The sequence below is a fragment of the Acromyrmex echinatior genome, chromosome 18 (genome assembly GCF_024713525.1).
Source record: "Acromyrmex echinatior isolate Ae372 chromosome 18, ASM2471352v2, whole genome shotgun sequence".
Taxonomy (NCBI): domain Eukaryota; kingdom Metazoa; phylum Arthropoda; class Insecta; order Hymenoptera; family Formicidae; genus Acromyrmex; species Acromyrmex echinatior.
Window position 1 is genome coordinate 2,193,525 of NC_141869.1, and position 25,011 is coordinate 2,218,535.

Consider the following 25,011-nt stretch of genomic DNA (forward strand, 5'->3'; position numbering starts at 1 on the left):
CTACGACTCGTGTGCGTGGATGGATTTTCTAGAAAAGCGCGTGCGAGGAAATTCACGGAAAGCTACCAGACAGTCACGACAGGATGGCAAGTTGAATTTTTCCCCGAGTGACTCTTCTGCGGTGCTCAAAAAGAGACAAAAAAAAAAAGATACTAAACATGCACACTGAGGCTATTAATGTAGCTTTGCGTACGCGCTGTTGCGTTTTTAAAAGCCACCTTTCGTTTATATTACGCACTGAAGGATTTTTGTAGAAGCGAATGTGTATCTCGTTTATAATACTGAGAAAAATGATCTGGTTGGATTAAACAGTAATTCTGAAAATGGACGAATCAGAAATTTCTGATTAAGTCTACTAGAATTCTAATTGAAATAATTAGAATTCTGGTTGATATGATTATTCTAATAAAAATAAAAATTCTGGTACATTTTCCTAGAAATATTATGTCAACTCCAGAATTCCAGTTATCTCAACTAGAATTTTAATAAATTTAACTAGAAAATTCTGATTCGTTCATTTTCAACTAGAAATTTTTTTCAGTGCACTAAATAGCAACATTATTTATATTTCGAGTTCTGCCAATTAAATTGAAAGATATTTTGATACTTGCACTGAGAAAAAATAGCCTAAATTTAAATAAATATTTATTTAATAAAAAGAAGCGATTAAATTAATATTTTCTGTACCAAATAAATATATTTTTACATTTAATAAATACTTAATTACTATTCAAATAAATATTTATTGAAATTTAGGATACTTTTTTCTCAGTGTGGAAGTCAAAAATAATAAAATGTTACTTAACTCAAGGGATTGGGTTACCTTCTTATATTTAATAGTAAAAAAATCATTTAGGATAAAAAAAACACAAATGCAAAATTTCAATTATATAATTTTTATGCTACATAAATTTTTTAATTTTTTTCTTTCCATTTCTTTATAACTGCGAAAGAGAGATATCTTTCTAATTAAGACACAAAAGTCACATCATTTTGTGCGAGATGATCATACGAGTATCACACTCGACGAACTCGTCGTTTCCATTTTTTTTTTGTGTAATTGGCCATGGCTTCGACTAGACCGTAAAGGAAGATTTATGGAAGTCACAGTAGCACGTACGACGAGCATGTCACGTGTGAGCACACATAAGCGACACGGAGTCCTATTGCAACGAGCTTAAGAAACTCTCGTAAATTCATCCTACTCTGTGGATGAACTGCAGTAAGGCTTTTGACAATTTAGTTGAGAAAGATTTATGATGCCGAAGTACCGCGACGCGGCGCTACTTTGACGATTTAAGCTTTTAAATATTTCATTATTTCTCTGTTATTTTCGAGCCGCGAAACGGCTCGAACTATCGCATTTTAATACACCTCGAGTTTTAATTATGTAATCATTTTGTTTTCCGTTTAAACTCCTTTTACTTGTGCCTAAGAATAAAAAAGTATCGTAACTTGAAGTTTAATTTACATTGTCGAATGTTCCACGTTTGTTATGGCTCTTGCAAGTCTCGCGATTCCTCGCGTGCGAGCGTGTGTGTTTTTCGAATCGATGGATAATTTTTCAATTTATTATTACTTCTATGGAACTTGTGCTCGATGGGGAATAGCTACAGTTAGCGCGATCGTATACAACCCTAAGCCTCCGATACTGTCTCGTAAAAGTTGCAATGGAAGTTTAATCGAGTTCTACGCGGAGAAACGTCTGGTGCCAGAGTAGTAAAGATAAACCGGTCCTTATATCGTCGATCCTTGAGAAAGGACTAACGGGATTCTCGAAAAGGAAGAGAGAAAGAAAGAGAGAGAGAGAGAGAGAGAGAGATATCCCAGCGGATTCCCGAATCCCAAGTTCATCGAAGTTTAGATCACTAATCGGACTTGCAGTAGGGTCAGGGATGGAATCTAACCACTTGGATTATTTGGGAAAAATATCCCTCGACGTAGATAGAAAGATACTTGAAAAAAAAAGGGAAAATTCTGATCGTCCCGAAATATTGCGGAAGTTTTTCTAACTGTCAAAAACGCCGAAAAGTTTGCTAGTGTTTTGATGGATATCTCTCTATCTCTGTCTCTGCGAGATTTTAGAAAGATATTGATACCCTACTAACACAATGTCTTTGATATCAATTTTCTGTTATCTGATGTGATGGATAATCAGATATAGCACGATCAATCTCAATTATATATAATATTTCGTTATGTTTCGACACAGATCGGTATTACAGTACAAACTTTTTCTAGAAAATGAATAATTGCAAATTTTTAGCATATATAGAGTTAGCTGTTGCTTAGAAGATTTTGTTATTGAAAAGAAGGTATGTCAACAGCAATCTCGAACCAAGAAAATCACAGTGAGTCTTTAAATAATATGAATTTTATTGAATTTTAATTAAATTTTCATCCAACTTTTTGGAGTAAGATGTTATAAGACTAACTCGTGAATCTTATATAGTGAGGAGCAAAAAAAAAAACTCGATAGGATTAGAGAAGATCGTCTTTAAGGGAGAGGGTTATACCCCGTAACATTGGCGTCCACATCAGAGGCAAGGCGAAGCTTGGAAGAGGTCACGGTGACCGGTTAAGTCATCAAGAAGCCTGGCTTAGTCGGCATCCAAATCCAAGTTCGGCTCACCTGGATTAATTTCAACGTAGGATCGACCCCAAATCGCTGTTGTACCGCCTTTCCCCCGCTTTGGGCTAAAGTGACTTAGTCTCTCTCCGCTTTCAATTAATGAAACGTTCACGGCTCACCTCCTGTCGCTCCGTCACTATGGATCATTTCTCGAATGAATTTCCAAGCCTCATTGTGAGGGATGAAGCTAATATAAACTTTGGAAACTTTTAATATAAACTAGTTTAACACGTTCCAATTGTAAGTAAGTTAGTAATCAATAATAAAATAATTATTTTCATAATTCTATCGCTATTTTAGAATTTGATTTCAAAATATCGTAAATAAATTTCCTATAATTGATTTTCTCTTCTATATCTTAGATCTAAAATACTATGATTTAAAATAACATTGTATTAACAAACTTGTAATAGCATTTCATGTGCAATAATCAGTCGTCATAGAGTGGTGAACTTGGAGAGAACGTTGGCGAGAACGTGGAAGCAAATCGACTGATTACAGTTAACTGTTTAAGAAGCTCGTGTTAAGTCAACACACAGCTACTCGAATGTTGGGAAACCTTTGTTCCGGACTATTCATCAACAGCATGCGCGTTCCTCAAAGCTAATGAAGGATGATGAAGAGATGGTCGGTAAGTAGGTCGATGGTTAGTAGGTTGGATCGTCTTTGATGCAATTAATCGGTATCGTGTTGAGAATGCGAGACGTTTTCAAAAATTTTAGGGAGCAGGAAACGTAATCTACGTCAAACATGTTAAAAATTACTTCAAATGTCATTGTTGCTCAACGAGAGAGCACAAAATAAAAAAATGTTTCGTAAGTTCTTTTACGTTATATATAGAAAATTTGGATTAGTCCATTTTCAGCCAAATTTCAATTAATGCAATTAGAATCTTTTCCCAAAGTACGATATTAGGCTGCAGAAAATATATGTTATTATACTCGTATTATAACATAACTATCAAATGCTCATTTAGCTAACATAAAAGATTAATTTGTCTTCTTTCTTTAATGTGACATTCATAGCGAATATGTCAATCAATGTTAACACTAGTAATATCATAATATAAAAATACATGGGCAGTGCATGATTATTAGACACATGGAACTTATACAAATGACAAAATCAACTAATATTAGCGTCCAGTGGAGTTGGTTTAAAAGAGGCGAAAATATTTTATTCGATTATTATTACTCGTAATAAAGTGTGGAATCAACACTTGGTTTCGACACATATCTTAATTATAATCAGCAGATCCAGGAAAGCTCTGGGAGATTATCGATCGATCCTTTCTTCGTACACGTATATACGTATATACGCATACGGGCATGCTTGATGGTGCGTATCGGGGTGAAATCGGACAGCAATTACCACCGCAATCCTGCCTTGCGGAGTGGATTGGCTCTCGGTCCGGCTTGCATAGTCGAGATGAAAGGACGAGGTCCTGTGGCAAGGCACAGCCACAGATCTTGGGCATCCCATCCGTAATAAGCGATCATGCCTGAAGGAGCTAGGAACGGCAGGATAGCTTCGGGCTTTCGATCGTCGACGACTCGGGAAGATTTCGGAGTCGGTGAGTTCTAATCTCGATTGTTGTAGGAAGCATTGCGTCGCGTGGCATCGACGTCGATAGTACCCTTTATCTGATACGATTCTATTTCCACGAGATCTCTTGATGTCGCTGTAATTCGAATACCCGCGGGCTCGTTTCGACCAAATTAACCCGGCAGATACTTTGCCCGGATCAATCCTTCGTAGTACGGCGTAAACCGCACGGATCGCGTTTGTACTTGATCGCAGTCATTCGCTTTAATTGACAAGTTCTAAAGCTACCTCTACATAACTCGCAAATCGCAAAACATAGTTTGTAAATGCAGACGCAAAATGATGATATCTGCGTATTGCGAATATATTGCGACCTATATAAACTGAACTGGACTGTCACATTAATTTCTGCAATAAATTGACCAATGATAGAACAGCAAAGAGTAATGGAAATGAATTTTGTATTTCCTCATTTATTAGCAGAGTCAGATTTTTTTATATATTTTCGTGATTTCCGGAAAATATCAGACACATTATAAATTTCTCTAAATCGACTTAAATATAATATTAAAATGTCAACGCTTTCAAAGGCAACATTGTTGTTGTTTAATTCATTGCGTGCGGGATTTGTTATTCTGCGTCTGCAAACTACGTTTTGGATTTGCGAATTATAAAGGCAGCTTAAATCAACACAGTCGAATAGCATTTTTAAAAATAATTGTCTTTCGTAGGTAAAGCGGAAGAATAATCTACCCAGCACATTTCTTCAACTTAAAAGAGAAAAAAAGGAAAAAGATAATATATTTCCAGGCTAAGTTAATTACGTGTAAATTGATTATAAACGTCACGACATTTATAATTTTGAGTACAAAGGGCCGTGTTCATTATAGATAAAAACGTTATTAGTCTATGTGTACGCATGATGTGAATCGTGTTTTTAATTTTCAAAGTAATTAAAAATTTTCACAACATTCGCTGTAAATTAGGTATAGTTTTATAACATGGAATATTCGTTTGTGAAATTTTCGGTTCGAAATTTGAGGAAGATTAGTGCATTATTTTAAGAAGATACCTAGACTGAATTACAATCAAGTAATTACTCTTGATACCACATTATTCGAGTAGGATTTCATTCGTTCCAGTTTACTTTTTTTTTTAAAGGAGAGTCTGAAGAATCAGGTTTCGGAGTTTATATTATACAACATTTGTTATATATAACTATGTTTAATTTCAAGGTCTATACGAGAAACGGGAAAGAAATAAATATCGCCGCACGAGCGACTAGCAATCCCTCGAACAATCTTCTTTCCGTCAAGCGCAAACTGCTAGTTAAAATTCGCGCAGACCTTCGAGCGACAGTTTCTCAAACATCTCGGACGAGGATCGTCGTTGTAAGAAGTTGATAACGTATTACAAAGCCGGAAAAATTTCATCATTACACGCCATTCCTCCGGTATGCATTTTATTATTGCATACCGATTCACAATCGATTAGTGTTTCTTAAATGATGCCGCTTTCGTAAAACGGTTAAAAAAGATGCAACTTTCAAACAATAGCAAAACCGCTGGAACGAACGTACGGAAAAAGACTATTACGATGAAGATTAAAAGCTCGTATCGATAATCGATAAAGTTTACATTTAACAGGACCAATTTCCAAACTTTCCGATTACGCCACGTAGATGCTTGAGTTGGAGTTTACAAGTCGACTCAGGGTGGGTCAACTCCCGTTTTCATTTCTCGATATCAGTAATCATCGAAATCTGGGAACGCTTTCCCAATGCGTTACCGATCTATTATCCTACGATTTTCGCCTCAACGATGAAAGGGACCGTGTACATTTAAAGCGAACTTCGAAGGAAATCGCTTTTGGCGAGAAACGCGGGTACGCTAGGGTGGTGCTAATTATACTTTCCCACTAGACCGTGAAAAAAAAGGCGACCGCCATCGCCGTCGGGGACGAAATAACCGGGCGAGGTTACGCGATAAAAACGGAAATGGAAGAGAAAACGTAGCGGCGCGCACGTGGAAAGATGTGGCGCTTCGGCGACGTCTGACGAGGTCACCCATGGAAACGAGAGAAGCGCGAAACCGGACGGGAATATGAGCGGGGAACGAGGAAAGGGGGATGAGACAGACGAGGGAGGAGTGCGGGTTAGAGGGTGGACCGAGAAAAATGACGACGGAGGTAAACAGAGCTAAGTGAAGTTAACGATCGGGCAAGAAGAGCGGCAAAAATGACCCCGGGAAAATTACCGCACGCGTAACGGCTTAATGTCCAAAAAGATGAGCATAGAAGAGAGAGAGAGAGAGAGAGAGAGAGAAAGGGGGAAGCGAATAAGAGAGATATAGGGAGAGGAAGATGAAAAGAGAAAAAGAAGGAAGGAGAGAAAAAGGAAGTCAAAGAGAAACGGTGGAGGTCAGGAACGAGAAAGATATCACAAGAACGAAGAGAAAGGAAAGCTGCAGCTGCTTAATGACCACCCTGTACATTCGTATCTCTCTTGGATAGGCTTTCCTTTTTCTCCATCCTTTGCAGTTCCGCTTTACTCCCTTTTTCCTCCCTAAGTCCTCCGCGCAGTCCCGGCGCTGGGTGCCGCTGGGACCATTATCTGTAATTGCTTTCCTTAATTCGATGTTGGTTGCCTATGTGGTGGAACAAGAAAAAAAAAAAGAATTCGCGTAATAAGTTAGAAACGGCTTAAGTGCCACCTCGACTTGTGTGGGATCGCGTGGAAAGTTCAAATCCGTCGTGGCACGTCGTGTTTCGCTATGGATACTGCATTACGATTTACACGATTTCTCACGAGGTCCAATAACTCCTCTTAATCTTTCTACGCAAGATAGATTAGCAGTCTTTCCTAAAATCGGTGGTCGCAGCTTTCCTTCCAGGAAGTCTTCGTTCATAAACGACGAACAGTACACAGAACGGGATAGAGAATCCCGGGCGACAGTTGTCCCTTCGGGTGATCGATACCGGAAATAAATCGCGCCGCGGTGGCCAGAATCTCCTTCGGATCGCGTTCGAATGCAGATTCCTCAATTTGTTTTTTGAGCACGCAGACTGGCGGGTGCTCGCAGCCACGGGGTCAAAAGTCACGTGGAAAAGCCGCGGCGAACCAACATCGAGCGGCAAATTGATCGACGCTGCGACGACCGTAAATCACTTCACTGACAATTGATTCGGGTGCTGCCCCGTTTTACCTCGGACCACTGCGAGAACTACTGTTTACGAGAATGCGCGTGCACGTAACACTACGTTGTGTTGCGTACGCGCGTTGGTTGCGGCTTCATTTGCTACCGTGTTTAATGATACGCAACGTGACGCGCTCGTAACGTTTCGCCACGTTCTCGTTGCGTTACCTTGTACTCCCGTTGCGTTGAGATACACCTATTTCTACGCTCACATTTTACAATGAAAATAATCAGCGGTCGACATTCCGGATTTAAATATTTTTTTCTTCACTTTCTGCCGCTTTCCTTGTTTTAAATTAAAGTACAAGAGATTTTCTATTCAAATAATATTAGGGTAAAAGAATTCTTTGAAGAATGAGAACATTATAGTCAGTGATAATTATTTGATTAATAAAAATTACATAAAACTCGTGATTTTATTTCATAAATGTGTGCAGGGACACTCTTTTGCACTAACAACAAAATAACGAGAAAATTTTAATTCAAAGCTTAATTTAAGAAATGCATAACAATGAAAATTGGAAATTGCAATAAATGGTAATTTTCTTTGTTGTATATAAAAACTTCTAAATTGATAAATCTGGTTAAAAAATAATGCGGTGAAAACAAAATATCTGGTATTTAATAATTACTTTCGCGGTATCACAGAACCTCATATTTTTTTTCTCTTTTAACTTTGGAGCGTTATCAAAATTTTATAAAGTTCAATTATAGAAGGGAATGTTTTTATATAAACATTGTGCATTTTCAAAAAAATGAATATGTATTTTACTACATCACACACAGAATTAATCGAATAATTTTGTAGTTGAGAAAAATAAAATATTCAATCTACTTTGAAATTAATTCCGATATGTTTATGGGGTTTTCTTGATAAGCAAAGCGTTGTGCAATATATACGAACATCTAATGGGGTGTGGTGCGTTCGTCTCGTAACAATGTCTCGAGGGTGGTAATCTGTCTTGCTTACCGCCCCGCGTCGTTGACACCACCCACCTCGAGAACAGCCGCTATCCGAATCATCCTCCCCCGCCCGAAAGACCCACATGAACCTATGGTGACCTTGCGTCGATCTGTGTACTCGACCAGCACCTTTTGCTAATCTTCAAGCAATCGTAAATGCTCGCTAAATTGAGTAGGGTTGAACTCGGTTGACTTCTCCTCAACAACGCCTCCTCATTCAATCTCGCATTGACTAAGTGATAGACGATACGCGATTTTTCATCCTGTCGTCGCGATAATCCAACTCACCGCGTATCGCGCTGTCTGACTAGGAATATCCTCGCACAAGAACAAGACGTATTATAGAACTTCGCGTGCAATTTAATACCACGTTAAATCTCCCGAGTCATAACCTGAGATTGTCGATCTAGGATTAAGAAAATTTTTTTTATCTCTACTAGACCGTTCATGTTTAATATCAAGCAATGCCTTCCATTTTTTGGTCCACCTACTCACACATATAAATCACATGATATATAGCCGCGATACAATCGGATCACATGGTAAACTTACAATACGCATATATATACACAGGTGCACCCTAAAAAATATAGGTGTGGATTTACAGCACTCGAAGTTTTAAATCTATATCATGATAGTATTTATGTAAACATCAGAAGTTTTAAATCTATACCATATTATACCATATTGGTGTTAATATTAACTCTTAACACACACCTTTGGATCATTCGTGTTCTCCTCATTTATTCAATTTATAACAACAATATTATGCACAACAATTGTAAACAATTTATGTACAATTTATTATAAATATACAACTTTCTAAAAATATCAACATATAAAATTGCCTAATAATTTTTATATACTTGTAAAAGGGATAAAAATTAATTCAGAACACTAAAGATACATGATGCGTAATAAGGGTGTTAAAAACTAAGGTGTGCATTAAGTTAACACTAACACTGTAAGAACTATATAAACACCGTATGTTAAATCCGTACTTATATTTTTTATAGCGTAGAAAAAATCACTTTTATCTCTTTCTGGACACGTAAGATAATCGACGTAAGCAATTATAGAAGTCTGCAGTTCGATCAGAATAGCGAATAGAACGTAGCCGATCAAATAATGGATCGCCGATTTAATTTGACATGCAGTGAAATGTGTTTGCGATAATCAAATGTTACTCCTGAACTCTTACTTACCGGTACGCTTCTCAGCATCTCGATACGTGACCTCACTGAGGATAACGGGTTGACTTCGACCCTTGGCGTTTACCGCGTAAACCGCCACGTGGACTCCAGCCTCCACCGAGGCCTCCAATCCGGCGAGAGCGAAGGATGGCTCGTCCGGGTTGGAAACATTGTAGAGGGGCTGGCTATTGGCTAGGTAGTCGACATCGCCGTGATAAACCTCCAGGACGAATTTTTGCGGCAGTCCACCGTCGTATCCAGGCACGCATTTCACCTCCACGCTGGTATATGTCTGGTTCGCCAGGGTGCAGTTGCGCACAGGAAACGGTTTCCCTGGAACGAGAGTGGTCGATGATGTAAATTAGCGGGGCGGAAGACAACGACGGGGCTCATATATTATGCGACTTGTACAGTAAAAAAAATTGAAATAGCTTTACCCGTGTAAAACTAAAAATGGAACTTCGACAAAAGGGAGGCTTTCTCTCCCTCTTTCTTTTTCGCGGTTGCTGCATACCCACACTAAATCTTTCTCAGAGACACGCACGACCGCCACTTCCGTCTCGTGACATTTTCTGGGCACCTTGTACGCGTCTATACATCCGAAAACAGCTCCACAGGTTGGCTCGGGTCGTTCTTTCGGAAATCAAGCCCGGCGCGCAAGTGAAAAATGCTCGCGTGTCCACGAGTGGCAAAGATTTAGTGTACCAAGATCGTAATGGGCGTAGAGATGTGTTCCGCTCTCTTTTTCTTCCCACACCTCCGTCTGAGCAGACTACTACCTCAACATGACACATCTTCCCCGTCGGAATCACGCCGCTCTCTTTCCTTTCCTCGTCGCGAACAAGAGCGCGTCGCATCGTTTTTTCTTCTTTCAAAATCATTTCTCGCGCATCGTTCTTACCGGAAATCGTGGAGAGAGGCGAGGAGGATGGATATCGCTCGTTTCCGCGTGGCTTATACTTCGTACGCGCACATTTTCCTTCTTTTCTTATCTAATTTCGATATTCAACGCGCTCATTTCGCTTGGGATTTCATTTATCACAAAGTTCGTCATCATCGTTGTCGTCCTCCCTCCTCTTCTCGTTATAACTCGCAGATTTACAGAACGTATATTGAATCTCGACAATGCTTCGTTTGTACTTTACGCGCGCTTGTTCTCTCCTCGTTCGTCTTCGCCCTTTTCTTATGTCTTTGCCACATAACTCGAACCCCATTCATTCTCCGCGAACAAACATTTGAAACCTGTGCTTTCGTGCTCATAAAAGAGTCCGTCGGAATAGAGACAAATTCAAATTAGTTTTGCGAGCAAAGAAGGACGGCTAAGTTCAAATTGAATGAACTCGCAAAATCGCGTATTTTTCTTATATTTTTCTATGCGAAAGAGCCTTGTCGAAAAATCAGAACGCCAAACAAATCAGAACTACAAACACATATAATATGATATGACCACAGCAACCAGAAATACGTGCAGTTTATTGTTATATTCAGTTCCCGATATTGTAATATATATTTTTTTTAACTTAAAAATAATGAATCTCGCATTACATCCATAAATGTTAATATTGTATATTTTAGAAGAAGCGCAAATATTTTATCTACCATATCTTACTCCTTTTTAAAATTCCTTTGGAGCAATAATAGGTACGTGTTAATTTATCTTTACCGCGACTTTCGGTAGAATGGAATATCTTTGTTTCATTCATGCGTTCAGAGATCGTAAATTTCAATATGCCCCGGAATTTCAATTGTACATTTGATATGCGTAACGAGAGGAATCTAACGTGATCCTTGATTCTGTCACGAGAATCCTGTTCCGGAAATACTGTCTTTCTACCGTTCTTCCACGCTTCGACGGATATATTTCTTACCGAAATGCTTCGTGGAATGCTAACCGACATCAATAACGTCGGGGGATGAGGCAGGAAGGGTGGGACGGATTGGAGTACAAAAATAATATCATGCCATCGGGTTTACGGGTCGTTGGCATTGGTGGAGCACCGCGAGAGAGTTTCGATATCGAGGCAAAGAAGCGGATGGTGCGCGAGAGAACAGACGATTTTATTTTCGGGGGGGGGGGGAGGGGAGGGGAGGGAGAGATGAGAGGAGCACACCCCGGTGCCGCTCACACTCGACGTATTCGTCAACGTCAATACGTCCTCGGCCGATCGCCATGTCAACGTCACTGTCGATCACGCATCGGACGGGGGAGGAGAGTGAAAAAAAGGAGAACGAGAAAACGCGAAAAAATTCGCTTGGGGATTAATGCCGATTTAACGGTCGATGATTGGTCGCCTCCCATTGTACGGCGATGATTCGCGAGAATCGCGCGTTGCGCACCTCCCTCCCCCCCCCCCCCCAAGAGATTTCGTAAAAACAGCGGCGATTTTGCATTTCAATTGTCGTCGCGCCGCGCGCTTTTGACGATTTTTACGCGGACAGCTCTCGCACGATTAAAAGTGCACCTAATTTTACAAACTCGGCGGAGAATTTATTATGAAGTCACGGCAGCGTGGATTCCGCTTTTGTTGAACTTCAGTATTATTCCACGATTTCGGGAAACTAAACTGTCAAGCATGTTTCTTTAAAAAGATTGCAGGCCATATTTTAATCACCTATTTATTTGCGTAGTTCTCGCAATGTTCTACATTGTTTCCTAAAATATGAGAAATTTTCACAATTTCGACCAATTACGTGTCAGTTTTATAATCCAATAATTTCTAATGTAATAACCACACAATATTCTACCGCGACAAACAGTTTTAAATATTCATTAAGACTTTTATTTTTATTCACTTCTATTACTCCTGTAAATAAAAAAGTATTTCTAATGAGATAGAATAAAAATAAAACAATTATTTATTCACTGATTATATTTATATATTAACTTGATTTTTATCGCTATTTCTCGACGTCGTTTGAAAACATAATAAAAGAGACACATCGAAATGGAAGGATAAACATATCCTATACGAATTGTTGGTTAATAAACAATTTGTGTCAATACACTGCATCCGATCAATTTGTTCGAAGAAGATTGCAATATTACGTTCCGTAAAGTCCCCCTAGGCTGCAGTTTATCGTGTATACTCACCGGCTGCTACCAGCTGAAAAAGACACGGCCTCGATTGGGTACCGACGAGATTGTCTGCCCAGCACGAAAGGGTACCATAATCCAGCTCGGTGGACGGTGTGTATCTCAGCACGCTGACGCCGCTCGACTTCTCCATGGAGAACCTACCAGGTGCTACCTCCAGGGTCTCACCGCTGTTGTTGAATTTCCACCGGAAATTGTGCGCTGGTGGATCGGCCTCGACCCTACAGGCGATGTCGAGCGACTCGCCCCGTGATGCACCGACCACTATAATTCGGTCCTCCTTACACACCGGTGCAACTGGAAGCAGAATTATCGATTTATATGTCCCAGCGGGAGGAGCGAGACGATTTTCTTCTACGCTACAACACATTCCGGAGCGTACAACGTAATAGCAATAGCGATTCTTTGATAATCATTGCACCGTACACACAAAAAATATATACTATGTGCAAGTAATAATTACTTGTTTCAATTACTTCAAAAGTTTATATATCCATCATGAGATCATCACTAGCATTTCTTCAAAATATATTCTGAATCTCTTAATAAATTTAATACTTTAATGGAAGATTATTAAATTAAAACAAATTCGATTTGCTTATTATGTAAAGTCGTTTCGTCGATCTATTTTATAATATTCATCTAAGAAGATAAATTCCTATTTTTATTACAGAATAATGGACTTTTCTGAAATTTATAATAAGTATTATATTTTAAGATTATCATCACAAAAATATTCTTTGTTAAAAATAACTTATTACTTAAAAAGAAGAAAGTAAATTGAATAAATCACTTTTCTTAGTAATAAAATATTTTTTTCTGTGTACATAAATTTTACCGAGAATTTTATAATGGGCGTTATAAAATCCGTGAAATAAATTTCACAACAATCGGTAAAGAATGGACTTCAAAGGATTATGAGCATAAAATTTCGATTGTATATGTGAATTAATGTTACAAAATTATTGATTTGTATGTACGAGAAGAGAGAATCTTTTTCTCTGCTACGCGTTTTAGAATTTTCAACTCGATGGCGGCGGCGCAGTCTTTTGATGTGATCATTGTACTGGATTTTACTGTCGGCGCTAGAATTTGCGAAATTTATAACAATTAGTACTTTTATAAACGTGAAATTTAAAAAGCTACGAGCATAAAATCTTGAGCATAGAGCAATAGAATTTTCACATTTACGAATCGGGAGACGTAAATGTTTAGTGATTTTAATTTAATAAAATGTAAAACGTGATTGGATTAACTAAAGTTTCAAAATAATAATCAATAGATTGTATTGGAGAATGATGTATTTGGTCATTACATCATATTACGAATTTCATTTATCGATGCTAAAATTATGAAATTTATTGCAATTAATCAGACCTTTCGTGTTGAAAAGTGATAAGGGCTAGAAGTACAGAATCTTGAAATTTCACAATTATGAATCAAGAGATACGTATTTCACGGTTTAATTTGGTAAAATGTAAAATGAGATTGTTGCGTTGACTGAAATTTTGAAACATAATTAACAGATTTTATTGGAAAATTATTAATGGTCATTGCATCGTTCTACGAGTTTTAATACAATAGGTGCCAGAATTTATGAAATTTATATGCATTAATGAGAATTTTTACGAAAGGTGAAAAATGGTTAGTAGAATAGAATTTTGAATCTTCGTAATTTTACGGCTCAAGAAACATGCATTTGACGATTTAATTTGAATGTAAAAAAGAACGATGTGTTAATTAAAATTTTTGTATAATCGGCGAACGTTGAAAAAGATGTAAGGTAAATAATGCTGTTTCTCTTTTCCTTCATCGTCAGAGTAAGATTTCATTTGCGGATTAGTTGTAAATTTCAAAATGACTGCCTTATGCTTTCCTTGCCTTCGGGCGTGTCCCGTCAAAAGATTTACTTGGGCGACGAGCGACGCGTATTAATTGCGCTTCCCGATAAACGTTATTAATGCTACTCTCTTTAGCTCGTTCTCTTTAACTTATTACTTTGGGATACGTACAGTTTTTATAAAATGACGCGTTTTCCTTCGTCAACCGTCTTACGCCAACGGCGTACTCTCTATTTTGTTATATCAATCAGAAATTGTCATAGCTGCGAGAAAGATAAAAATTTTAGGATAGGGCAGCTTTTCACAAATAAATATCTAGAATTCATTAAGCGTCAAGAGTGTTAATTGCTGATTATAATCTCCGCGAACAGAATGTTATTCGCGAATGATAATGTTGTTCAATTCAGAAACATTTAAAATGTACGCTGATTAAATTTCAAAGGAGACAAAATTGACGTAGAGAAAAAAAGTTTATTGCCGTTAATGAACACATTTAACTTATTAAGTAGTGCAACGAACTACTTCACAATTTCAGTGTTGATTTAATTGTCCGTCAGCATGATTTCTAAATTAAAAAAAAACGGCTTAATTTCTTCAAATTCTGTTTTCAGCGATAGATATCCGAGGATTTTATCTTCATCGAGATAAGGTATAAGTCAAATTAGTTGACTGTAAAAGAGTTAAAAGATAATAAAATTTTTAATAATATAAAATAAACTAAAAGAAGTTTAAAATGTTGATTTTAAGAGGTTCTACTGTATTATATTTCAACATTTTCAATGAAATTTTTCCAATAATTTTTTACTACACTATTTCGTTATAATCGTTGTAAAGGATTTATTAATTATTATTTATTTATATTACTGAATTTATTGATTCAAGATCATTGTCGCTGTACTTCATAAAAAAATATCATAAAATTCATTTGACACATTTAATATTAATTGATTATTCTATAACTATAACTTATTCTTATAAATCGTTCTAGGAATATTGGCGGATCGGACGAGAAGGGAAAATTTTTCTATCGATCTGGTAAAGCCGTAGTAGACGAGATAAAGCGACGAGATTCAAGTACCTATCGCGGCGTTATCTGTATACGGAAGGGCAGAAGGTCTCCCGGATCTGACGGTATGCCAATAATGACCTACATATCGCAGTTACATCTGGGAAAACACAAATGACAATGATATCGTACAGAGGACGATTTTTCTGACACGCCCTCGCGTTTTATCACGCGTCGAGAACGACCGTCCTTCTCTAACCGATGGTGGAATCTCGTTTTATCAACGCAAGTTATGCAAAAAGGTCTACACTCCCTTTCCCACCGTCTTCCCGACGCGACGATATATATTTGTCCCGATTTATCTACGTTTATCTACGCCTCTCTTTGTCTCCATCCGTCTCGCCCTCTCCGTGCGAAGAACAGAGAATGGGACGAACACGAGCGAATACGTATCTCATCGTGTAATCGAACGAGACATTTCCGGCTGAACGGTGGAAATTGATATTACGCGAATAATCAGTACAAAGATCAAAATACTGATATGTAATGCGTTCAACAAACGCGGCTAAAAGAATATATAAAACGAGAATCGACTCCAGGCTGAAAAGCCTTGTGATCTCAATTGGCTGAAAGTACTCATTATTAAACCCGAATTGCTTTTAATATGTCACTTTTATTACATACTTTTCAGCTTTATTACGTTCATAATTACTGCACATTTCCTATCGTAATTCGATTCGCAAAAGACAAGCGATTGTTATTAATTTTCGATGATGGCCGTAATGCAGCATTCCACGAGAGTTAAAGCTTTTTACGATTTAATATTGAATTTAAACGGAAGAGAATGCGCCGCGTTACAGGCTTATTGTTCTTCGCTCGTAACATTACATTGTTCCATTTGTAGTATTTTCAATTGCCTCATATTTGAACTTTGATCACGGTTTTTGTCTGAACAAACAGCACGAAACAAATGCGCCGTCAGAGAAATTTTACGATAGAAAGGTAAACGGACGAAGCATGTGTGAGAAATGAGCGCGTGTAATTGTAAACGTACTGTACCTATTTATGATGTTACATGGACTCGTAGATGATATCCGTATAAAAATAACTCCAAATTATAGTCCACGCGCGTATAGTTTATTATTTTTAAATAAATATGATGATAATATTGCAATGCAATATTATCATAATCATAAATAAAAGTCATAATTAAGGCATGACGACGCTAGAAATTATTTTATGTTATAAATTATTTTACGCGCATCAATCTAAAGAATGGAGAATGTCATTTATATTTGTTTTGTATTTTATTATAATATATATCTTTTTTTCCGTAATTAGATATACAACTTTCTTGATATAAAATAAAAATCAGACAAACGATAATGTAGTCTTGTTAACTGTATGACAAATTGAATAATTTAAAATCAACAATAAATCGTGTTGAATGATGATATTGATTATAGCATGCGGTTTCAATTAGTTCACATAAAATTTAATTAACATTTATACATTGAAATATGGCGAAGTTATTTTGTTGTAGCCATTAATTAATATATTTCCATTTTAAACTTTCATGTATGTGTAATATCCGATTACCGTGCAAAATCGGCAAAATCTCGGCATGGTTTTTGTCTGGAATATTTATAAGGTCCGTATATTAATGAATAATCTATTATTACGTGACATTAATCTACCAAAAATCTATACATATAAAGCAAGTAGTTTTACGAAAAATGCGAGACAACTTTATAAATAAATTAGAAACTATCATTTTTTTATTAAGTAAATATTTATTTATTATAAGTAAATGTTTACTTAATACAAAGAAATATGAATTAAGATTTCATAAATTTTTGTTAGTGTAGAAAATGTAATGTAGATAATAAATTATTTTTTCCTCTCTCTTTTTTTTGAAAAAATTTTGTTTATGCCATATGTGTGTCTTTTCTCTGCAACAATTAATTAGAACATGATATCGAATCGTAAAGTGAACAAGAATTTTATTCTATCTTCTTTAAATACACGTGTCTCTCAGCTACCTCTTAAATAATTATTATTGTACGATAACGTTGATGATGTAAACGAAATGTTGCCTTTTTTTTTAACGACGACGTAATAATATCCAAGGAAATAAACCGATTTCCATTCGTGGATGCTCGCGAGATGGTTTATCCAGGACTATTTCTCGTATCTTTACGAGGTCGTCACGACTCACAGTTAAATATTGAAGACCCCCGCCTGTCTGCGGAATTGGAACTCGTATGTGATCTCGCAAACTGTGCTGAGGTTTCATACTAAATGTCTCTGCGTGTCAATTGCTCTTGGATAGTTTTGCGAATTAGATTTAACCGCGCACGAGTCAAGGTAATCCTATCATGTCATATTGTTACGACAATCAAATCAAGAAAATTTAAGAGACTCTAATTCTTTACTTTGACATCTCTTACCTTTCGCGCGAGTGAACGCAAAATCTTATCGCGTCATATTTTTACGACAATCAAATTAAGAAAATTCAAGAGACTCTACTTTGACGTCTCTTGCGTTCGAAATGATAAGATCTTAATTTAATTTTTAATTTAATTTTGTAAACGGAGCATATTCTCGAATATTCCAGAAAATTCTTAAGATGAGGCGACATTTTACCAAAAAATGTCTAGGTACGGAATTTCGGATTTTCTCCCAAATACCTCGCAAATTGTGCGTCCTACAAGAGTGCACAAGGTTCTTTTATGCCTCTCCCGTTTGAGATCTCTTACCTGGGAAGGACGCTTTAGTAATTCGTGCTCTAGAAAGTTTTCAAGAGCGAGAACCGCTCACGTGTTCTGCCGTATATTTCGTAAGCTACGGTACGAATCACTTCTTTCGCGGAATTTAGAGGCGGCTTCCTTGTCGACATATTCGGTCATATTCTAAGAATTGGATTTAAAAAATGTAGCCAATGCTAAGCACTCATAAAATATTCACGACAAATGTGATTCTCGGGGATATACAATAAATTTATGTATAAGGCTTTAGAATATAAATTGTCTGTTATCAGTAAACGAATATTGTGTATCATTTACGGTTAAGTGATATTTGCTGCAAGAATGGAAGTCGTAGGAGATTTTACAAGTGGTGCCGGGACTTCACTCTACTAAATATCTCTGCGTGTCAATTGCTTCTGGATAATTTTACAAATTCTCAGAATTCAAATGCAAGTTGCACTAACGCGTGATTTAGGATAGTATTTTTTTTTCAAAGGCTGTGTTTGCGAATACTTTTTAATCACAAATCAACTTACATTTAACTCGAAAGTGCAGTGGTTCGCTGCGCGTCTCGTTTAGAGCATTCGTTGCTGCGCAGACATAGCGGCCAGCACTGCTTCTTGTCACACTTTGCAAGACGAGACTTTGATTCGACCAGATAATCCTCGCCGACGTGTTATGGGCCAGGATTTGGTTCTGCAAAAAAAGAGGTTTCAATTAAAATTAATTTATTGCATAACGAAAACGAGACTTCGACGATACTGACGCGAGTATTATATGTATTTATCAAACAGTTGACAGAGAGAAAGAGAATGAGAAGAAGAACGAGAAAAGAGCAATCCTCTGTCCTGCGAGACTTGTTCTGCCGTGAGATCGAGTTCGCGATTTCATTTCTCGTTATTTTCTAATTTCGCGATAAATTAGAGATAAGCACAACCGCGAGCGCGTCTCACTACGATGTCTTCCTGCCTGTTACGACCTGTTCGTTATCGTATCATTTTTTTTCTTCATCCCCGGAGGAATACCACTGTCGACCGAGCGCTTTTATGACCGCGAAAGACAAAGGGGAAGTATCTTGCAAGATTATGAGGAAGCGTGTATCTGCAGTATATATTATTGCACGCGCAATATAATATTGTTGCAACTCGAACGAGTTAACGAGTCATGTTTGCATAATGTGGATCATTAGAAGTTCTAACGAAACAGACTATTACTGTTTGTACATCTGTATTAACATATCTGAACGCATATGTTACTACAATTATTATATGTTAATTATATTATGTACTTGGCTGGTCTTTTGACCTACTTGAAATTACAGCAGCGGCAATTTTTGTTAAATATTAATATTAAAGGCATAAACAAATTATAAGTGGATATTAAATAAGAATAAATGAAATAAGAGAATTTTATTTTTGACAGCTCTTAATGTACAATAATATTCATATATAAATTTATAAATGATGAATCTCGATTAAAATAAGAATAGAATTCTTTTTCTTATTTGACCAAATTTCTTATGTTTAATTCATTAAAAAATTTTAATCTAATCTATTTCATTTCGAGTTAGTTATCAAGAAACATCTCGATTTATTCCTTTAATATTTTTAAAGAAACTTAAAGATTATTTCTTAATTTATAAAAAAAAAATCTGTCCTTAAATTGTCGTCCAATGCTGTTCACAATGACGTCGTGTTAATGATACAACAAGGTAACATATTCTACGTTATCTAGCAGGAGATACGCGCGACAAATACGATTTTACGTTTTGCCAGTCGCAAGAGAAGCGTACGGTTACACGTCGCTGTAACAAATTTGCCACTTTAATTAGCTCCAAAAGGGTGAGCCCCATTATGTCTTACTTTGTCCCTGTTTTCGCAACAAAATGAGAAGCGGGACGAATGTAGTGCTAATATCGTACTCTGAAACTTGCAGCGGGAACGAACTCAGAGCGGAGTGGAACAGCCGCACGTCAGAGCCAACAAGTAGCTGGAGTCGGTGCTTATGCCGGCATCGGTGCCGTTGCCAAATGCAGGCCGAACCGCTTAATCAGGCAAGAGGCGGCCTTCGAAAGTTCCGCGACCGCCGTTTACTACCTAATTTACAGGCTAGTTGTTGGCAGAACGTTGTAGTTCGTAACGTAATTACAAAGTTCATTATTAAAAACTAATATCGAACGTACTATTGGGAGCTATTTTCTTGGAATTCAATGGTGAATGCGTCACTCTGTTATCCTCTCGCGATTCCGTAAAAAACTTTCTTCTTCCCTTGTATTAAGCGATATCTTTTTACTTTATCTCGCTGTTAGCCGATCTCCTCATCTCTTTGCTGAACATGGCAAAAGTTCGACACGCGGGACGTGGGGTGGGAAATGCAAGCGCGAGATTATAAAAGAAATATCTCGGAGTCTGCGTATGCCATAGTGCACTGTCCGTGAAAGTGGTCCTACCTATTTAATTAGACGAGAAACGACAGTCGGACGTCTTTGTCTCGCCAACAAACATTTTCTCGGCCGGTAAAAGTCCCTTAAGTTTTTCATCCCACTACCTCCTTCCCGTCGTCCTCTCACCACCATTCCGTTCTTATACCTCTTACCTCACTATACCGTTTCCTCCATTACACCGGCGGACCCGCTTCTCTCCCGTTCCGCCAGAATCCGCTCGCCGAAGATAATTCGAAATCGATTTGAAACGAGGCCATTTGAATCTTGGAGAAGTTGGCAGAGTTGGGGTATAGACTGGGGAATGCACGAGGGATGAAGCGAAGGGGAAGGTTCAGAGAAGAAGGTTTCCTTCTTCCACCACTTCTGTCTTCCCCTCCGGGACGCGTTTCTTTCTTCTAGACGCTGCTCGATGGGGCAGATTTATTCAATTGTTTTATAATCTCGGCAGTTCGACACGACGCCTCGCGACGATGTCCCCTGTTGAAATCCCTTCCTCCTTTTTCTTCCTCATTCATCGTATTTTTCGCTCGCGTAATTTCACGACAATAGTACGAAGATATTTAATTACTTTGTGAAACGATTAACTGATGTATCGATGACTTATCTTATTGCATGATTAGGATATACGAGCATAAGTCGATAAGATACATAATTACAATTAGGAAGTTTATTTTCAAAATTTTCGAATTAAATCGAAATTGATGAATTTAATCAGAAATGACTCCCATTCTGTTAAAAAAAATATAGATTCGAAATGACTAAAAAAAAAAGTCAAATCAAAAAACAAAATTTTGGATATTTCAGCTTCGCAATTTCATAAAGCCTCATAAAGCGCGTTAAATAAAATATCAGAGATATTATATTAGGTATTTTAGAACACTTAGTCACTCGTATCACAGATGACGTGAATTGGTGCACGGATTAATATACACGAAGTTTTTTTTTTTTCAATTAAATTCACACAATCTTGATATATGAAATATACAATATTTTTTTTTAATAAAATATAATAAAAAGCAATAAAAAGGGAGAGAAAGCAAAAAAATGGGCGCAGTGTTTGCGGCCATTAGCAACGTAACTCAATTAAATTGCATTGTAATCTATGTAATCAGCCATCCATGTGGTCGAGTCTAGGTTAGAAGGTTTAGCACGCTTAGCATAGGTTAAGCCCCGGTTAAATCCCAAGGTTTATCTTCGATTTACTTGCGGCAAGAGACGAAGCTCGGAAAGGACTCGTTAAACGTTATATCTTGTTAAGCTCGGCGGAGGAATTTTTAAGAACGCCTTTACGTCTTCCCTTTGTATTTTCGCGTTGAAATTCGATATTCAATAATCTTACAAAATAATCCTGATCACATTATGATGAAATTCTTTGCGTTTCTACCTTTCTTGTTCAAAAGAAATTTTTTAAAAATTAGATACATATATAAAATGCTTATATTTTTTAATTACAATTCAATAGCACGTTTTGAAAAAAAAATAATGTATTACTTAGACAACACATATTATCTAGAAGATTTTTTTATGATTGTTTTTCAGATATCTCTTAAATATGTCTATTCCAAAAAATGTCTTTATAATGTCTTTATGTTTTTAGACATATATGTTATCCGAGTTATTCTTGTTTAACAGTTCTCGTAATTAAACACAATCTAAAAACTGCAGAAATCTAAATTCTAAAACAAAGATTGAAATAAAATTCTTATACATGTCGATTATTTACATGGAAAGAACAATTTTACTAATAATAACTAAAATTTTTTAGCTACATACAAATCTGAAAATAATTTTATCGAACTCAAAATAATTACATAGAAATTGCTCAAATTGGTTGCTGGAATGTCAATCTTTTTACAGTATTGCTTATCATATATGAGTTCTGCTATAATTATTTTGATAGTCCAATAGATATTTCAATAAAAGAAGATATTTCAATAAAACTGTTCTTTCCACATGAATTACATGTGCGCCTTTATGCATATTATAGTTTCTCTCAATTTTTTATTCATTGAGCTTTTCTTTTTCCTTCTTTTATTTTCTTGAAAGTAAAGGTTCCTGGTCAAAGATCATGTTCTGTGTCAGACAAGAACTGTCGAAGCTTATCAAAACCACCGTTAAAGAGACACTCCGCGATGGAGATTCGCTACATGGAGATCGATATCGGTAGCTTACACGTATGGTCCCGTTGCGTACTCCAGCCTCGGCAGAGATAGCGAAGTTTAAAGTTCCCTTTCGCGACTCGAATCCCTCAGCCTCCACCTTTTCATTCCCACGAGTTGGGATTCCCGTTCTTTCGTCGTTTCCATCCGCGTCTCTCCTCGTCGTCTCGACGAGGCGGAATGGAGAGTACGATATCGTCCTGTGTAGTCAGCTCCTGACTTTCGTTTATCTTTTCTTGCGACCGAGCCATTCTACGAAGAGCCACCATCCATCCTTTGCGCCTCATCCTACTTAGCCAATCTACTCCTCCACCTGGTGTACTTGTATTTGTCCGCGTAAGTAGATTCGCGTCAGTAATTTCGTTCTAATTCAAGCTCGCGATTATTCGCGCGTATTTGCGTTCAATAGTAAAATACAGTACAGTAAAAGTATCAAAATTACAGAAAATGAATAAACCGAAAATACCATCGAAAAATTGCGGCACAGATAGATTGAATATCTCAAAGCGAAATATGTAAACGAAGTTCTTAAAATAAAACGAAAACTTGAAAGTCCGAAAGCCGAATCTCTAAAATAAAATGAAAAGTGATGAAATTCGCGGATTCTGATAAATCAAAGGTCAGCGAGCGAAGATTGAAGACGGCAAATTCTACAGATCCTTTCGTTGTAACGTAGGGAACGCATGAATGATACAGCAACTAGATTTTAGCAAAAATCGTATATTTTGTTCAATCACGCGATACATTTTGGCTCAGTGTTATTAATTTAATTTTATTACGCCACTGCGGCGAACACAGCAAGGCCCTTTGATCAGTCCCAAAACTAGAAGCGGAGAGAGCACTATGTGCTTCCAATAATTAGATTTCATAGGGTTTGCTCCGTAAATGAGGATCAACTAACTTCCCTATTGTGTCCATTCTCCGAGCGCAGACAGCTGACACCCTTCCACCTATCGACAAGCCTAATTGCATCGGCCTAAGGGAATTGCTGTCGCTAATGGCTAATGTTATCTATCTCTATGTCTTGGATACCTTCCTTTCGAAGGTCCCTTGAACGATATTACAGTAACACTAATAGATTAAACGAGGTCAGTTAATAATTGCGTATCATTAGAAATTATTTTAATTCCCTAATGATCGTTTCGCTGAAACAGTGATCATCCGATATCCCAAGATCGTCCATCGTGCTTTCTTTTCGATTCTTAGAACGTTCTCACCAATCGATAGTAAGACATTCTATCCGCAACATTCGATTTCTAGGAATGCGCCCGAGATGTCCTTCGTTGGTCCACAAAATCGGGACCATCGTACCTCTGGACGTCCCGTCCAATTTCGTTTTGGCATCACCTTTTGGATCTCAAGGATCTATCGAATTTTCTCGCGCCCTTCAAACGAGGATCGCCTCTCGTATAGGAATGTCCACCCGGTTCTGGACACAGAAACCATCTCTTATCACAGAAGGATCCTGTGCGGTCGCGTGATCCTCTCAGTATTCTGCTCTCTCCCTCTCTCTTTCTTTTTCTTTCTCTCTCGTATGGTCGGACGCAAAAGGAGCAAGCTTGAAGAAAAAGAAAGGACTTTTGCAGATGGAAGGGGGGATCGTTCATTCCGGTCAGACGGCACACTGATTCTTTGAAAAATTGCCAACAAGCCGCGGCCATACTTCCTTCCACTCTTCGTTCCTTCCTTCCTTCCTTCCTTCCTGCTCCTTTTGCCTCCTGGTAGACCGCTATGCCTCAAAGGAATCTTTTTATTCCGTTTATTCTTGCAGGGTGGTCGCAGGTCGCTGTCTTAGTCTTTCTTTATCCGCTCACAGTACATGGCTGTTCCTTCGATCACCTTTCGTGATTCAACTAAGCAATAACATGTTATGACGTATAATCATGAGTGCGATATGTACCGTGTGTATGCATAAGAGTGTATCAATTCACAGCCGGGCGATACTAGTTTGCCGAAGTTATTTGTATTTTGGTTTTAGCAGTAAAGCAATCCCAATTGCACGCGGGGTCATATAGAGATGTGCTGTTATCGAATATTCGCAGTGCGTTGCAGTGTTGTCGATTTTATTACGGTAGAAACGAGTGGCGCAGAGTCGATCAATTACGGTGTTGCGCGGATTCTACTATTTCTGACTGGGTTTTGCAAAATATTTTTCGCACAGAACGGTTATGATCTTTTATCCAAACGCAATTCT

At 37.5% G+C, this 25,011-nt stretch overlaps 1 protein-coding gene across 4 annotated transcripts in view; it reads right to left on the bottom strand.

The window, feature by feature from the left end:
• Positions 1-25,011, bottom strand: part of LOC105147740 (kin of IRRE-like protein 1) — a 447,481-nt gene that overhangs the window by 10,750 nt on the left and 411,720 nt on the right. For all 4 annotated transcript variants that reach the window (XM_087415491.1, XM_087415489.1, XM_087415488.1 and 1 more), the window contains exons 11-13: positions 18,752-18,911; positions 12,619-12,918; positions 9,540-9,860 (exon numbers count right to left, since the gene is read on the bottom strand). In XM_087415491.1, coding sequence (XP_087271617.1) covers positions 9,540-9,860; positions 12,619-12,918; positions 18,752-18,911 — 781 coding nt within the window. The remainder of the gene's footprint in view (positions 1-9,539; positions 9,861-12,618; positions 12,919-18,751; positions 18,912-25,011) is intronic.